We start from the raw sequence: 17,621 nt of genomic DNA on the forward strand, positions 1-17,621 counted from the left end.
CACGAGCTAGGATTCCAGCACTGGCCGAGTCGATGAAGACTCGTTTCACTCTTTTCCGCGGAGATCTCGATCCGAGTATGGCTCTGTCATGGATAGAGACTATGGAGCAGACTTTCTTCTATATGGCTTGCTCCGAGTGGGAGAAAGCAGAGCTGGCTGCTTATCATTTACGGGATGAAGCAAATGCCTGGTGGGTTACTCAGCGTTCTATCATTGGTGAGCGCAACGTCACATGGACCAGGTTCAGAGAGGCTTTTGAGAGCCGTTTCTTTCCACTGTCCTATCAGATGGCTCGCCGACAGGATTTTATGAGTCTGAGGCAGAATAATCGCTCAGTGACCGAGTATAATACTGAATTCCTCCGGTTGGCTCAGTTTTGTCCAGAGTTAGTTGCGGAGGACAGAACTCGCATGATGCAGTTTATACAGGGATTGGATGGTTATCTGCATGTACAGCTTGCCGGATTAGGGATTTCATCTTACTCTGATGCATTGAATCGAGCTTTGATGATAGAGTTAGCTCGGCGACATATTCGGACGGGAAAAGAAAGCATTGGGTCGAGACTTGAGGAGTCCAGCAGAACACGGCAGGACAGCCTCGGCGATCCAGACGGTCGGTCGGTACTTCAGGCGTCACGTAGGCCTCGTAAATCGGCGGTCTTCTTGGGGCGTTCCCGGTTTTCAGAATCCGCAACCACCTTCGGTGATACTCATTGTTTGATGTGGATCCGAGATCACCTCACCCCACTGCTCTGGGATCAGTTTGCTTTGCCGGCACCAGAGCCGAGATTGTCGGTAGCTCAGACACGGCCTGAGGGTCAGTCGAGAGGGCAGTCTAGTCGATCGAGGCATATCGTGGAGGGCGAAAGCCCAATCTTCACAACACAAGAGGCAGCTCCTCCGCAGCAAAGATTTGGCATGCTTGGACAGAGTACTCGGTGTAGCACCCCGCAGTTTTGCTTGACCTTATTATCCGACTCAAGGGCGATGTCGGACTCGGTCCCACCGATATCGATCACCATCCTCTCGCCTTATCCGGCACATAGTCCAGCAGCGCCTCCGTGGCAGTGTTACCACCTCCTCCTCCGCCAGACTGGTCGTGTTCATGCTATTACCAGAGGATGCTCGGGTGGAGGATCGCTTTTCCGCGATACGATTTCCATTTATGCATTCTTCGCGATATTTTGATTGATACTGGTAGTTCGCACTCTTTTATATCCCGTACTTTTATGCGGGAGATTGGTAGATTATCTACTGTTAGGTTGCGGCGATTGACTGTCTCCCTACCGTCCGGTGATACTTTAGAAGTCACCCAGGAGATCAGAGGTTGCCCGTTAGACTTTGGCAACATGATACTTACAGTAGATCTTCTAGTATTGGAGATGGTCGAGTTTGATATCATTCTTGGCATGGATTGGTTGTCAATATATCATGCTACCGTTGATTGACGAGGGTGGTCACCTTCCGCCTCCGAACCAACCCTCGTGGAGTTTCACCGGCATCGACGACGACATCTCGATTATTTCGCGATTCAGCAGGTCTCACTACCGTTATGGTTTTCATTATCGTTGATCGATCGAGGGCGATGAGTAGTTCGCAGCTCCGATGTTCCTCTTGTCAGGAATACCCGGATGTATTTCGGAGTCGCCAGTTTGCCTCGAGGCGGTGGAGTTCGCTATTGAGTGATTCCGGAACCGGCCGACATCGAAAGCTCCGTGATCGTATGGCACCAAAAGAGTTGAACGAGTGAAGGTTCAACTCCGGGAGCTTTTAGGCAGAGGATTCATTCGCCCTAGTGTTTCACCATGGGGTTCTCCAGTTATTTGTCAAGAAGAAAGACGGCACCATGAGGTTATGTATTGACTACGGGCAGCGTCATAAATAAATATCCATTACCACGGATTGAGGATTTGTTTGATCAGCTCGAGGTACTTCGGTGTATTCTAAGATTGATCTGCGATCCGGATATCATCGAGAGTCGAGATTACGATATCCGAAGACGACTTTCCGTGCGGATCGGTCATTATGAGTTTTGGTAATGCCATTTGGCTTACCAATGCTCCGGTGTTTATGGACTTGATGAACCGCATTTTTCTGGAGTATCTGGATCAGTTTGTTATCGTTTTCATTGATGACATATTGGTCTACTCTCGAGGAGGAGCATGCACATCATCTTTGCATAGATTCTTAGACGGCATCAGCTGTACGCGAAGTTCAGCAAGTGTGCATTCGGCTATCTTCGATTGGTTTTCTTGGACACGTGGTTTCTAGCAGGTATTTCAGTTGATCCTCGGAAGATCGAGGGCATCACCGGTTGGGAGCACCAAGTCAATTCGAGAGATATTTTACGGGATTGGCGGATATTACCGACGCTTTGTCGAGGGCTTCTCGCGTATTGCTATGCTACACGTCTTACCCGGAAAGGCGTGAAGTTTATATGGTCCGAGGATTGCGAGACCGGCTTTCTGAGCCGGAGATTAGTGTCGGCTCCAGTTTTGGTTCTACCTACGGAGAGGATGAGTTTGTACTTTACACCGACGTCTCTACGGGGTTTGGGCGCTGTTCTGATGCAGCGGCAGAGTAGTCTCTTATGCTTCTCGACGGTGAAGGAGCATGAGAAGAACTACCCGATTCATGACTTGAGTTAGCCGCCATCATCTTTGCTCTTAAGCTTTGGCGTCATCATTTATACGGTATCACATTTGAGATTCTCACCGATCATAAGAGTCTCAAATATATTTTCACTCGAAGGAGCTTAATCTCCGACGGAGGAGATGGATGGAGTTCCGAAGGACTACGATTGTACCATTAGCTACCACGGGAAAGCTAATGTGGTTGCAGATGCTCAGCGGGAAGTCCAGAGGGACTTTGGCTTCCCACCGGACTTGACTTGATTCGAGTTTCTGAGTTAGATCTTGAGGCGAGGGACCGGGGTATTACGGTTACCATGGTTGCTCATCGTCGATCGGACGAGGATCAGAGGCACAGCCGATGATCGGCATTTGCGGTTTATTAGCGATCGAGATAGCTTCCAGGCGTGACCGAGTTTACAGAGACGAGGAGGGTATCATATACTTCGAGGCGATTATGCGTACCTCGGTCTCATCCGGTCTTACAGGAGCTACTTGAGGCACACCGTTCTCGATTTGTGATCCATCCAGTGGAACCCGTATGTATCGAGACTTGAGGCGTTCCTATTGGTGGAGCGGTATGAAGAAAGACATCGCGGATTTCGTAGCTAGATGTCTTGTTTGTCAGGTGAAGGTGAACACCGAGACCTGCAGGTTACTTCAGCGGATTCCTATTCCTGAGTGGAAGTGGGATCACATTACTTGTGGTAGGGTTGCCGAGGACACGACGAGGCCATGACGCGATTTGGGTAATCGTTGATCGATTAACCAAATCAGCACTTCTTAGCGATTCGGAGGACCGATTCCCTGGATCGATTGAGAGATTATCAAACTACATGGTGTTCCGTTGAGTATCATTTCGGATAGAGATCCACGGTTCACGTCTCGTTTCTAGCAGAGTCTGCAGCAGGCCTTGGGCACACAGCTCCGTTTCAGTACAGCTTTCCATCTACAGACAGATGGATAGTCAGAGCGGACCATTCAGACTTTAGAGGATCTGCTGAGGTCATGTGTTATGAATTTCGGAGGCAGTTGGGAGGACCATCTGCCGTTGGTAGAGTTTGCTTACAACAACAGCTTTCATTCGGCTATCCAGATGGCACCGTTTGAGGCGTTGTATGGTAGACCTTGTCGGACACCCGTCCTTTGGGATGAGGTTGGAGAGGCTCAGTTGTTGGGACCTCATAGAGTTCAGCAGGATGCAGAGTTGGTCCGTACTATCAGACGGAGGATGTCAGAGGCGCAGGATCGTCAGAAGAGTTATGCTGATCGGAGACGCAGACCACTAGAGTTCTCTGTGGGCGACCATGTATTTCTGCGAGTTTCACCCACGAAAGGGGTGAAGAGATTTGGCCTCAGAGGTAAGCTAGCTCCGCGGTACATTGGTCCCTTCGAGATACTGGAGAGGATCGGAGCAGTAGCTTACCGACTGGCACTACCACCGTCCCTGTCAGGCGTGCACGATGTATTTCATGTATCCATGCTGAGGAGATATGTACCCGACCCGACGCATGTACTGGCTGATATTCCAGTTCCAGTTCAGCCTGACATTACTTATGAGGAGGTTCCGGTACGGATTCTCGACCGGAAAGAGCGTCAGTTGCGGAACAAGACTATCCGGCTGGTTAAAGTCGGATGGCAGCATCATTCAGACGAGGAGGCTACTTGGGAGCTTGAGGATACGATCCGAGCTCGATATCCCCATCTTTTCACTTGAGGTATGAAATTTATTTACCGTTCAGCATTTATACTCTATATCTGTTGTTAGTACTTGCTGATGGTAGATAACGAAATTTGGGGACCAAATTTTTATAAGTGGGGGAGAATGTAAAATACCGGAAATAGGCGGATATGAATAAGGGAATTTTCCGGAATTTTTGGACATTTTTCGGGAATTTTTCGGAGCTCGTACGGACGAGTTAACGGGGACAAAAACGGGGCCCGGGAAAAGCCTGTTTAGGTTACCCCGTTTAAGCGAGGAAATATTTATATTTACATTTCCTTATTCTTTTATATTTCTTAATTTTCTTTTCTCTACCCCGCCGAAACCTCTCGAGCGGCGATTCCTTCCCACGCGCACCCGAGCCCGCCGGTTTGCCCTAACCGCCGGCCCCGGCGGTTTCTTCCTCGCCGGCGCTTGATCCCTGCCGACGCCGTGCCCTAGCCGAGCACTGCCGACGTCGTGTCCTAGCCGACCGCTTCATTGCCGGCGATCTTCCCTGAGCCGAGCATCACGCCGGCAGCCGACCTATTGCCTTTGCCCTAGCTTGGATCGCGAGCTTCTCCGCCGCTGAGATCAGGAACGCGCCGGCGACGCTTGAGCGACCACCGACGAGTCTCCTTTCTTTCTCCTTGCGCTCATGAGGTGCCGCCGGTCACTGGAAAACCAGCGCCGTCGCCGTGCCCTAGCAATGGTCGTTGAGGTAGCTGTTCGACCCTAATATTTGCTTTGGATATCTGGTTTGTTTGTGGTGTTGACCTTTTGATTTCATTTCGATCCGATGATGGCAGTAGATAGCGCTGTTTAGGTGGATCTGGGAATTTGGGTGTGTGGGCTGCTCTTTGGTCCAACATCCACTCCTTTTGGCAGTAGATCAGTGTTCACGACTGTGAATTGAGGTAAGTGTAGGGATTTGATACGTGTTGTAGATAATGGATTAATTTAGGTGTGATTTGATTACATGATCATATGTAGTAATTTTGCTACGTGATGTGATGAATTAGGTTTATGTATAGAATTGGATTGGTATTGAATTTAATCCATTGCTTGTTTTGTTACATGGGATCAATTCCATTTCTAAGGAAGGATAAGGTTATTAAATAGGTTTGGAGATTTTTATTTAGTTATATAGCTAAATACATTATCTGTTTGATAACACAGGACTTTGACGCGAGACGGTATCTCGACGTTGGATTGGACATTTCTTATTTGGAGGCGGGTACTTTTGACTTATGTCATTTGATATGCTTAGTAATTAAATTAACATGCTGCATTAATTGTGTTTCTTATCTGTTTTCGGTTAATCACTACCCAAATCTTACATGCTTGATTGATTGATTGGTTTTGCATCTCAGGTATATTTTACCTGTTTATATATGCTTATAGGGGTAGTGATATGTCATGCTTGACCATGTTCAGGACCTAGGTTTTTATACCTTCTGTGTACCTTGATTTGATATGATTCTTTGACCTAGGGTGCACATTTCTATATATAAGGATTAGGTCAGGATGTTTATATGGTTATTGCCATGCATCATTTGCATGATTGCATGCTGTGCGATAGTCCGCTCCATTATTGCTGAGCACATCGCCAGTTACATGGATCTGCACACACCACCACTCATGGGTTAGTGGTCGATTCAGGCTGAGTGTGTTGCAGCAGGGACTCTGTTAGGCACCGTTGGTCCGCTCATGGGTAGTGTGACACAACGTGTCGGCAGGGATTCCTCCCGTCTTTGAGTACCGGAGTTGAGAGCATTAAGCTCCCCCATCTATGATTTGGGGTAGGAGGATAGGTGTACTCGACAAGATCCCGCCCACTCGGTCACTCATCGTGAGTAGTGACGACAAGTGCACGGTTGTCACCGCCCTACCCACTCGGCCTCACGTTTGTATGAGATGATCGATGGCGTCAGGGGTGACCAGCATCATTGGCATCATATGCATGATGCATTTATTGTTGTGTTTGTGTTTTGCATTTATATCTGCATATTGTTTGATACCTATGTTTGACATGCATAGATTTCCTTATCCTCCTGACCGCTTTGACCTTATACTCGGGACTGGATAGACAAAGATTCTCCTGCTTACTTCAGATGCATATTTATATCTTTCTTATATCGAGACCGTACGCATGATTAGTGTTAGGTGTTATTTCTTTACTTTGCATATCAACTGCCGAGTGTTGGACTCACCCCGCCTCCATTGTTGTTATTTTCGGGTTGATGCTGTCAGGAGAGTTCCAGTCGCTAGTCCCCATCGCACGTCCGCTACTTGGTTTTGAGTTGTTTCATTTTAGCTTTTCGCTATCAGACTTTATTTTAGTTTTGTTTTGGACTTACATATGGATATTGTATGGAATCTTTCCGTTGGATGAACTTTTCGTATGATTTGGATTTACTCTACTACATGCCTGCCTGAACGGCAGAAGAGGTAAGAAAAAAATCGGATTTGGGCTTTACGAGTGTAGTTGAGTAGGGTTGATTTCGAGTCAGAGTATTATTACTGCGTGGTTGTGTCAGCCAGAGGCTGAATATATATATATAAACTGCGTGGTGATTGATTTTCATTACTGTTATTATTCCAGCCGCCTGTGGCTGAGTATTTAGTGCTTGTAGAAAATTTTGATTGTCCGCCGTACAGGGGAGATGCTGCCGAAATTTTCTCGGACAGGGACTCTTCTGGGGGCGTGACATTATATTAATTCTAAAAATTATTATTTTAGGGATTCTTTGCATCAAGACGAAAAACACTCGCATTGCCCAACTGGCTCCACCCAACGCTCACACTTCGTTAATGCTGACACCGACTTTGATGTCAACATCGACTTTGATGTCGACACCGACTCCGACTTTGACGCAGACACCTACTTTTACGCAACCGATGACTTCGACACCGACGCCGACTTTGACAGCGACACCGACTTCGATGTCAACGTCTACTTCGACATCGACATTGACTTCGATGTCGACATCGACGCCGACGCCGACGACGATACCGATGCCGACTTTAACAAATGAGTAACAATTATTTGAATGCGTAAATCTTAACCAACAAATGTACGCAAGATGTACTGGGTTTTTGAATATGTAAGTCTTTAATAAAAGTGAGGATAATTTTATAACTTTATATATTTAACCTTCATTACTATCATTTTTCTCTCAAACATATGATAACATATGTTACTTTAATGAATCTTCCCTCCCTCCCAAACAAGGAGAATATAAATACTTTACTTTCCTTCTCTTTCCCTCCATTTCACTCTCTTCCCCTTCCGTTAATGAACATCCGCTCACCTCATTCAAACAGAGGGTTAGTGTCGGTGGCGAAGGAAGGTCTGCAGCCCCGTCTCTGTTATTGTTAAGTGCTCCTGCTCTCTCATTTAGATAGCTGGAATTCTCTGTATACTCGGAATTCTATCCATTTTACTCATCTTCTATGATTGCAGTACGATCCCTTATGTCGTCCATACCAATCATTTTTATTTTCTGCCAAACTTAGTCTTGTCGTCTCTCACAGTCTCACTCATGTGAGCTAGCTAACCACAATTATAACCATGCACACAATAATATAAATGAACTAATTAATTTAATACTGTTATTCAAAAACAATAATAAGCAAAGACAAATAGTAGTAGTCAAGCTAGCTAGGTTTTAATATATTAATATCCGTTGTCTGTTGCCCATCAATGATGAAGCAACTTCAGAAACCAACTTTCCTTTCTTTCTTTTAGAGTAAATTAAGACATCACCTTCGTCACCACCATTCACCGTATGTGAACTGAATGAGAAAGCATGTCCAGGAAACGCCAAAAGACTTTTAGAAATATTATTATATATAACAGCATCTGTCTATAGCTAGACTGAGTCAAGAAAGCGAAATAGATGAACTACGCAAGCTCACAGAGTAATTAATTAATTAGGTGAAGTGAGTCGTGAGTGAATTAGACCATCGAGAATCGAACAGTTAGTGTAGATATTTTCCTTGTGTGTGGCTATCGTGGACGTCCAAAAGGAAAGGAAAGCAGCTGATCACTGACTGGAATCAAAAAAGTTTATTCGTCAGTTTGCTTTCTTACACGTCTGCGTCGTGAATGACTCATGGGAATAGGATAATTAATTAATGACAATAATAGGAATCTTAATGTAATGATTAAACATATAATTATCTTATTGAAACATATTATATTTTCCATGCCAAGCATGAGGTTAGTATTTTACATAGCCAAATGCAAAGGGGAATAATTGATCATTGTGTTAAATAAGTATAATCATCATCCACCACGCCCATTTTAAAATTGCCTGACTAATTATATAGATAGCATAGCACTGATCGAGAGTTGGAATTAGATATCCATCATAGAAAATTGAGTATCCGAAAATTTCTATAAAAAGAATAATGAAATATAATTTGCTATAAAATTGAGTATAATCCTATATGTTATTGTTCTCATTCGAGTGCTACAAATACTTCAAATATGAATGTGTTATGTATTCATCTAATTCTTTTGATTATATAAATACTTCAAATATTAATTTGACTTATTATATTAAGAACAATGATTTTTTTAAATATGAATGTGTTTGAAAAATCTAATTCATATTCAAAAAATCACTACTCTCAATATATTAGATCAAATTGATATTTGAGGGTATTGATATAATCATAATGACTGGATAAATTTATAGGACCTGATTTACATGTTATTCCAAACTTTCTATAATCAATCAATTTTGGCTGAAACTCTTTAGGTTCATTCGATCAAAATCGGTTGATAGACCTAGAGGGCTTGGAATGATGTGAAACTAATTTAAACAAGTTTGTTTAGTTTTTATGATTATATTCATATCCTCAAATATCAATTTAATTCAATATAGTGAGAGCAATAATTTTTTGAATGTAAATTAGACTTTTTGAATACATTTGTGTTAAAAAGTAATTACTCTCAATATAGTAAGTCAAATTGATATTTTAAGTATTTATATAATTATGAGAATTAGAAAAATATATAGAAACTGATTTAATGTTATTCCGAGGTCTATAAGTCCATATATTTATTTATTTTTCCGGATTATAATATAAATAGCTTCAAAAATTAATTTGATCTACTGTAGTAAGAGCGATAATTTTGGTCATATTTTTTTAAATTATAGCACTCGATTGGAATAGTAATAGGGTAAAAATGGAATTTGGTATGATTTGATAATTTTTCTATCATCGGGTAAAAAGCTGAATTTTATATTATATATTATTTTTTTAATCAAATATATGGCATGTGGAAGCATTTATGGTCATCTCCGGTCAATTACTGCCGGCGTCATTGATTTGTCCTCTGCTCGCCTCAGCAATTTTATTTCTGTTTCTTTTTTTTTTTTTCCTTTTTTGGGTTAAATATCACAGTGTGATATTAAGACTCATTCAACGTCAACGTCCGGTGAAGTGCGCCAGCGTGTGAAGCTTATGAATTCCATCAACCCACCTCTCGTATAATTCCAATTTTAATTTTATGAGGGTAATTTCATACGACGAGGTTGATTAATCCAATTCCCTGGTTTACGAGGGGTAATTAATTATATTTAATTTCATCATTTCACAGTCTCATATTCTCACTCCTGCCCAGCCAAAGTGCCAATGCCAACGTCAACGTCAACGTCTACTGACCAAACTTAAATCGAATAGGTTTACGTATGAGTTGCTTACGACAGAATTGAGAAATTTTATAGATTCAATCATTAGTATTTTCTTATTTATTAAGCAGAATACTATCATCTATTGCAACTAATAAAATAAATAAAATAAAAGATAGGAGAGAAAATGAGGAAGAAAGCAATGTCAAAATTATTTTTGAAAGAAATGAGACTAAACAGAAAAGAGGATCCAGATAAAATAGACATATCTTTTAAAAAATTAATGGTCAGGATCAATTTCAGCAATATCATTTTGTGGCATAATAATCTGTTGGAATAATGAACAGCTCCATTATTTGGGCGTCGGGCCACTGCTGTCGCCTGTCTCTTTCATCCCTCTGTACCATGCACATCTGATCCATTATATAGTTTCTACATGTGAGCAAGATCAGTTAACTCCGATCATGGCGACTCCCGGCTTCGGCGTAAGTTTCCCATCCCCGCGGTCCTCTGGGTCGTCGTCCTCCTCCTCCTCTGCCGCATCATCGTCGTCCTCTTCGTCCTCCTCCTCCTCCTCCTCCTCCTCGGCATCATCATCATCATCTTCGTCGTCATCATCCTCATCTTCGTCATCGTCGTCGTCCTCATCTTCGTCGTCGAACTCGACGTCGTGGTCGTGGTCGTCAACGCCGAGTGTCACAGTTCTAGAAAATGCGTTCAAAGCGCAGCGACTGTTGAGCGAAAGCATCACCTGCGGCGTCATGCTACTGATCTCGCTCACCTTCTTCATAGCCGCCACCAAGAACCGGCTTTGGCACTCCAACCCAACCATCGAGAAAACGCACAAATACCTTCTCGCTCAGATGCTCGGGCCGCTCATGAACATAGCCACCTTCTACCTTCTCTCCAAGCCCTTGGAGAAGATCTACGTGGTGTGGGGGGCCATCCTGATGATCGCCCAGGGCACCCTCTTCTGCATCGCCGAAGCATGCACCCTCAACGACTCCAACTCCGTCAAGCTGCTCTTCATCGGCATGCTCACCTACAATCTGGTGGACGTGACCAGCGACATCCCCCAAATTAACGGCCGCACCTCACGGGGCTTCGTCATCAACCTGTGGGTCATTTGGGGGTTGATCATACTGAAGGCGGCGGAGAGGTTCTTCAGCTTCGAGGCCGCCAAGCGCACCTACGGGCTGGATTCCATCTACTCCGTCTCCAACTATCTGCGATATCAGGACGATCAGCCGCCGATGACGAGTGATGCCGCTGATACGGTTTACAAGCAAGGGCATAAATACATCGTCAGCGGAGAAGACAGGATTTTGTTTCGGATGGAGCTGAAGGAGGAGAATAAGATGCAGATGGTGCCTCATAAGGTTCCGAGCGATAAGAAAGTGATCACGTTGGACAAGTTGTGGGACTGCCAAGGCGACCTGCTCAGGCACCAAATGGACCTCGATGGCCGATTCAAAGACATATGCCTCTCCTTCGCCTTGATGAAGCTGCTCAGAAGAAGGTATAATTGCAATTTAATTAATTTATATATCACTACTCATTCTCTAAATATATTGCATGAATAATAATATTGTCTCTCGCATGTTGGCTTATGTTTTATCTCAGCTGGACGTACGGTAGGTTATTACTTTTGTTAGTTTACGTTCTATTTGATTAAATATGTCATGTTTTACCCATCTAAACATCTGGTAAATTAAAATTATGACAAGGACACAACTTTGGAATATTATATTAAAGTAGAACTATGACACTAGCTAGCTAGCTACTAGTTGATGATAAGGATAGAAAAATAAATTTAGGCTAATTATTATCATAAATATATGCATGTTCCATTATCGTTTTAAGCTTCTCTTTATCAGATGCATATTCGATCGATGAGGATAAACTTTATGAAAGTTTTTATCAGTTGATGACAGCGCACTAAACAGAGAGGATGCCCAAGAGATTTTAGAAAGAGAGAGAGAGAGAGAGAGAAAGATTGTTTTATTAGTAAAAAATACTAACTGTCATATAGAAGGCTAATGTTAATCTATTTCATTTATATAGGTTTGACATGGGTTTTGATGGTTTTATTAATTTAATTTGTAGCTTGCTCTCAACCTGATTAATATTATCTGATCCATTAATTTGCGCACACACGTATATATGTAGGTTTCTTGATAATCCTAATGAAGAATTAATCAAAGAATCTAAGGCATCGATCTTACAAGACCTCATGATAAAGTCGAAGGATGACAAGAGCAGGGTGTTTCGCGTGATCAAGACAGAGTTGGGGTTCTTAGAAGACTTCTTCTTCTCCAAGTACCCAATTGTCTTCGGTTATGGACTCCCCATCTGCAACTACCTCCTGTCTCTATTGCTAATGGCCGCCACCGGCTGGATCATCGTCTCCACTGCTTCTCTCTGCCAAAAGAACAGTGATTTTTACATCACCTATGTCCTCGTAGCCATGATCCTCATCATGGAGATCACTGAAATAACCACCTACGTCCTCTCCGACTGGACCAAGGTGTCCTTGCTGATCATCTACGTGCAGTTTCCATGGCTACAGCAATCGTACTTAGTCAACACGGCGCTCAAATTTTTCTTCAGGACAAAGATCTTGCAGCCCGTGCGTGAGAAGGTTGACCAATTTTCGCTCCTCAGACATTATCAGCACTTCCCCATCCAGGCTAGGTCATGCAGACCGACCCATGCACCCATCAAAGTGCCCGAAGCAGTCAAGGCGACGATCGTGGACTGTCTTAGACTAAGCAAAGTCGAGAGTCAAACTGTGCAGGTCTCCAACGGTGAAAAGTCACTGGAGCGAAATGGCAAGAAAAAAGAGCTAGGTTGGGCCTGCGAGCTCCCCACTAGCACTCAGACTATTCTGGTGTGGCACATCGCTACTTGCTACTGTGAAACAAAAAAATCATCGCAGACTCATGAACCTTCTTCGCCAACATCAACTTATAAGGAGGTCGCCACCACGCTATCAAATTATTGTGCGCACCTAGTGGTGTATGCGCCGGACCTGCTGCCGGATCGCGGCAACGAAGCGAAGCTCATTTTTGATGAGATGATCAGTGAAACGGACGCGGTGTTGAAGGGCGCCGTAGACGAAAATGAGATGTGGAAGAAGATGATGAAGGGGGCGGACGAAGAATCGAATAGTAAAACAGCAGCAAGAATGGGAGTAAAGCTGGGGAAGCAGCTGGTGGATGAAATTAAGAAAGAGGAGGGGAAGCAGCTGGTGGATGAAATTAAGAAAGAGGAGGAGATATGGAAAGTGCTGAGTGAGTTTTGGGCAGAGTACATCCTGTACCTTGCTTCATCGAACAATGTTCAGGCTCACAAAGAGCATCTTGCTTCCGGAGGGGAGTTCATTACGCATCTCTGGGTTCTTCTGTACCATGTCGGCATTCTTGAGCGACCGGAAAAAGCTCCGAATACTGAACGACCTGCTGATCCAAAGGCTCCAAATACTCAACAACCAGATCAAAAGGCTCCAAGTATTGAACAACCAGAAAAAGATCCAAATACTGATCAGGGACCAGAAACGGATCCAAATACTGATCAGGGACCAGAAAATTAAATCTCCAATTAAGTACGTAATTAACCATGCATCATGTGTCAGAGTTTGTGTTAATTGTGTTGCTCCACTCTCCAGTACTCCATAAGTATTAATTATTTGTCGCATCTTAATTATATATATCATCTGGCTGGCTTGTGAAATGTTAAATATATCATCTTAATTATATATATCCCAAAAGGAATGTGTATTATACATCACATGTCAAATAACTGATAGGGGCGAGTGAAATGTTGCTTCTGTGATTAGCATTCACTGAATCGTGGTGTTCCCTACATTGACGTGACTTCGTTTGTCTGGTGGAATAAGGACATTTCCCATTATTTGGCCGTGCCAGTCTTTGTGTCGGCTGCAACTCACTCTTAACTTTTCTGTAATATTCTCCAATTCGGTAAAAATTGAAATTTATCACTTTGACGGTCTCACAATAGTACAATGTTCACATCATTAAAAGAAAGTAAATTAAATAATTAAAACTAGTTATCACATGAGATTTGACTCTTCCTCAATTATGTAAACTTATCATGTGCATTGCATGTTACGTTGTAGCTAGTTTAGCTAGCTAGACTACTTCAATTAATTCCATGGAGAATAATAGAGTCAATAACTTCAGCCCCGTCGCCGACGCCTGATCTCGAAGAGCACACAATCCACGTGCAAGAAATTAAGCAGACAACAGCATGAGCACGAGTGCATCGTGTTAGGTGTGTTAATCATTATTTCAAAAATTAATAATTCTCTATGATTTATTTTCTCTATGGACCAATATATTTATTTTTTATCATCATGAGTACATCGCCGGAGGGGAATTCGAATTCACCCTCCAAAATCGGGCTTCACAGACACAAGGAGGCACATTCAGCGGGCTTTCAGGACATAGATCGGGCTGTCTGTTTCGGATATGAATGAGCTGATCTACTCGGATCTTGGGTTGATGCGGCAAATCAAGACCCGTTAATTGCTGAATATGTTAAGCTGAGCTGTGGACAACGCCCGAAGTCGGGTTGCCCTCTCCCCTTGGGCGGCCATTGACGGTCCAATTTCCCCTTGGGCCTTATTTGACTGATGACCGACTGAATCATCTATTCTGGATTGGAGCTAGAGATGATCCGTTTCACTTAGATAGATGACCGAGCATGTATGTAGCGGGTCGGGTCCATTAGCTATGTGGTTTGATTGAGGTTGGCGTACGATGGCTTCCCATAGTCTGGGATGGCTGATATATGAACTTGATTAAGCTTGCCCAATCCTTTATGTCTTGGATATAATACATTAAAAAATATAAATGAAAAGTATAAATAAATAAATAAAATTGCATAACCGTGGTTATCACCTGCGACCTCTTTCTACTCAACTGTCTCAACGTAATGCCGCTGCCGAGCACTGGCTTTGGCACTCAAATTCTGCAATTAACGAACTGCACAAGTTTGCTGGAGCCCCTGACGAACTTGGCTGCCTTCTATCTGCTCTCCGAGCCCTTGAAGATCATCTACCTAGCTCGCACAACACCCCTTCAATTGTGTGATGGTGGACGCCCACATCTTTAAATTAGGGATGACAATTTCTCCATGATATTTGATTATTTAAATACCTGAATTTTTCTTTCCTCAAATTTACTAACTATTTTATGTCGGTATTTAATTTATTTTTATTGAATATGATTAAATTAGGAATAAATTATATAGATGTTTAATTTATTTTTTTAATTATAATATGATATTCATTGTAATTTACTTTTATTAAATGATGATAATTGGAAGGAAAGAAGAAAAATTATTAGTATAGAAGATATTTGATCCTTTAATAGATATGATTATGAGATAAATATCTGATTCCTAATAGGTATAGGAATAGAGGATATGAAATCCAATCCGAACCTAACTCATTCTCATCCTTACTTTGAATCAACTTTTTCGATGATTTGGGGCTTGATCATATAGAAGATGGGGGAGAGGTTCTTCAACTTTGTTGGCAAAATGCATGTATAGAGAGGATATGATCGACTTCATCTCCAACTAATGATAATAATGGATAATAATCCCAAATTAATTTCAGTCGATTGAGATATATCATATTTGAAATCATAATCAAAACCGACATGAATCGATAGTCAAAGATAATATTTCTTGCTCACACAGACATGGCGCAGTGGTTATGCCATAGCAAAGATAAAAGGAGTGCCACAGTTAGATCTTTTGCCGAGACATGTGCTGGAGCTGAATTTAGTGGAAAAACTTGGGTTGGGCAGCCATGAGTCAAAGTATCCATGGGTGGAAAAGCCCACAAGTTTGTCTTCGCGCGAGCGAAGTACTAATTAGACTGCGAAGACCGCAAAGGTCCACTACAGGCGACTTGTTGCAATGCTTCCGTGATTTACCTTCGGGATGGTGGGAAATTTTTATGGGTTCGAGCCGGTTACCTCTAAAATTAATTGAATCGTAAGAATTGGACATCTGAATTATAAAAAAAAGATAATATTTTTAAATTTATTATATACATCTCTACTATTATCATTATTATAATTATATATTATATTTAATTTTTTCATTATTATTTAAATAATTTATATTAATAAGTCTCTTACGCAACAATAACATCATCCAAAAGTATAGTTTTATATTACTTCACCTTTCCTTTTTCTATCATGGTATTAGAGCCATGAAAACTATGTACTAATTAATTATGCCGCCACTAATCAATGAGTCCGCTGTCGAGACACTGACATCTCTGATCTACAGCATCAAACGAGAATTGTTCCCAGCAAGCAACATCACCAGCTGCTTGACTCTTTTTTTTTTTTTTTTTTTGCTTTGGCCGACGATAGCAAGTTCGACACCTTCTTACTGTCGACAATAGTACCTAGTCACCTATGTAAGAGTTATCTGTTGCAACAAGTCATAGTTATCTTCCAATTTAGATTTGTTATTGTTGACGAGTGACTCATATTTGGATGAAGGGATGTCATGGAAGAAAAATCTGTTAAGATTTTTCGTAATAAAATTCTGTTAAGATTTTATATAACAGAATTTTGTTATGTTTTTTCATAACAAATTCTGTTACGTTTTTACCGGGTCTGGGGGTTAGCAAGATTTATAGGATCATTGTAAACTCATTAGATCAGAAAACACATTAGATGTGATTCTCTTGTGTAGAAGAGAATTCTAATAAAGTTTCGCCGTTTTGTGGAGTAGGCAAGTCGCCGAACCATGGTAACTCTTCTTCTTCCTTCGTGTTTTCTCTTTTTGTGCGTCTTTGTCTTGTTGTTCGCGATCTTTTCTCTCTTCCTCTTCTTCCGCATTAGTTGTTGAGAGGTATTGCCCCTCTTTGCACAACAATTGGTATCAGAGCGAGATTTTGGCGAATTTCTTCAACATGTCGGGATGACTTCTTTGAAGTTTGATATGGTGAAGTTTGACAGAACCGGAAACTTTGGATTATGGCAGAGAAGGGTCAAGGACTTGTTGGTGCAACAAGGCATCGCGAAGGCGCTAGGAGAAAGGAAACCGGAAAGCATGGAGAAATCAGATTGGGAAGAACTTCAGGCGAAGACAATGACAACAATTAGCCTTTGTCTTACGGATGATGTGATGTACCATGTCATGGACGAGGAGTCATCGGTGACAGTTTGACAAAAAATGAAAAACTTGTACATGTCAAAGTCATTAACAAACAAATTGTATCTTAAGAAGAAATTATTCGGGCTGAAATAACAGAGGAAATCGATCTGAGCAAGCACATCAACGTATTCAACCAGATTGTAAGTGATGCGGGTTGATGTGAAGATCGAAGACGAAGACAAGGCTGATGTTGTTGAATTCTCTACCTTCATCTCCTACGTACGAGAATTTGGTTACTACTTTGATGTGGGGTAAGGAAACTCTCAAATTGGAGGAGATCACAGGTGCGTTGCTAGGTTTTCACCAAAGGAAGAAAACAAGCGATGAAATTTCTCAAGGAGAAGGACTTGTGGTAAATAGCAACCAAGAGCGTGGTAGGAGCAAATCTCGACATGGATATGCCAACAACAACAAGACTCGTTCTAAGTCGAGAAGGAAG

At 42.3% G+C, this 17,621-nt stretch overlaps 1 protein-coding gene across 1 annotated transcript; it reads left to right on the forward strand.

Annotated features, from left to right (window-relative positions):
* The first annotated feature begins 10,371 nt into the window (after positions 1 to 10,371).
* Positions 10,372 to 13,715, forward strand: LOC122046016. The gene is made up of 2 exons (XM_042606492.1): positions 10,372 to 11,495; positions 12,146 to 13,715. The coding sequence occupies exons 1-2, from the start codon at positions 10,441 to 10,443 to the stop codon at positions 13,566 to 13,568; spliced, it is 2,478 nt and encodes an 825-aa protein (XP_042462426.1). The 5' UTR covers positions 10,372 to 10,440; the 3' UTR covers positions 13,569 to 13,715.
* Positions 13,716 to 17,621: the final 3,906 nt, after the last annotated feature.

Source organism: Zingiber officinale, chromosome 1B (genome assembly GCF_018446385.1).
Source record: "Zingiber officinale cultivar Zhangliang chromosome 1B, Zo_v1.1, whole genome shotgun sequence".
NCBI lineage: Eukaryota > Viridiplantae > Streptophyta > Magnoliopsida > Zingiberales > Zingiberaceae > Zingiber > Zingiber officinale.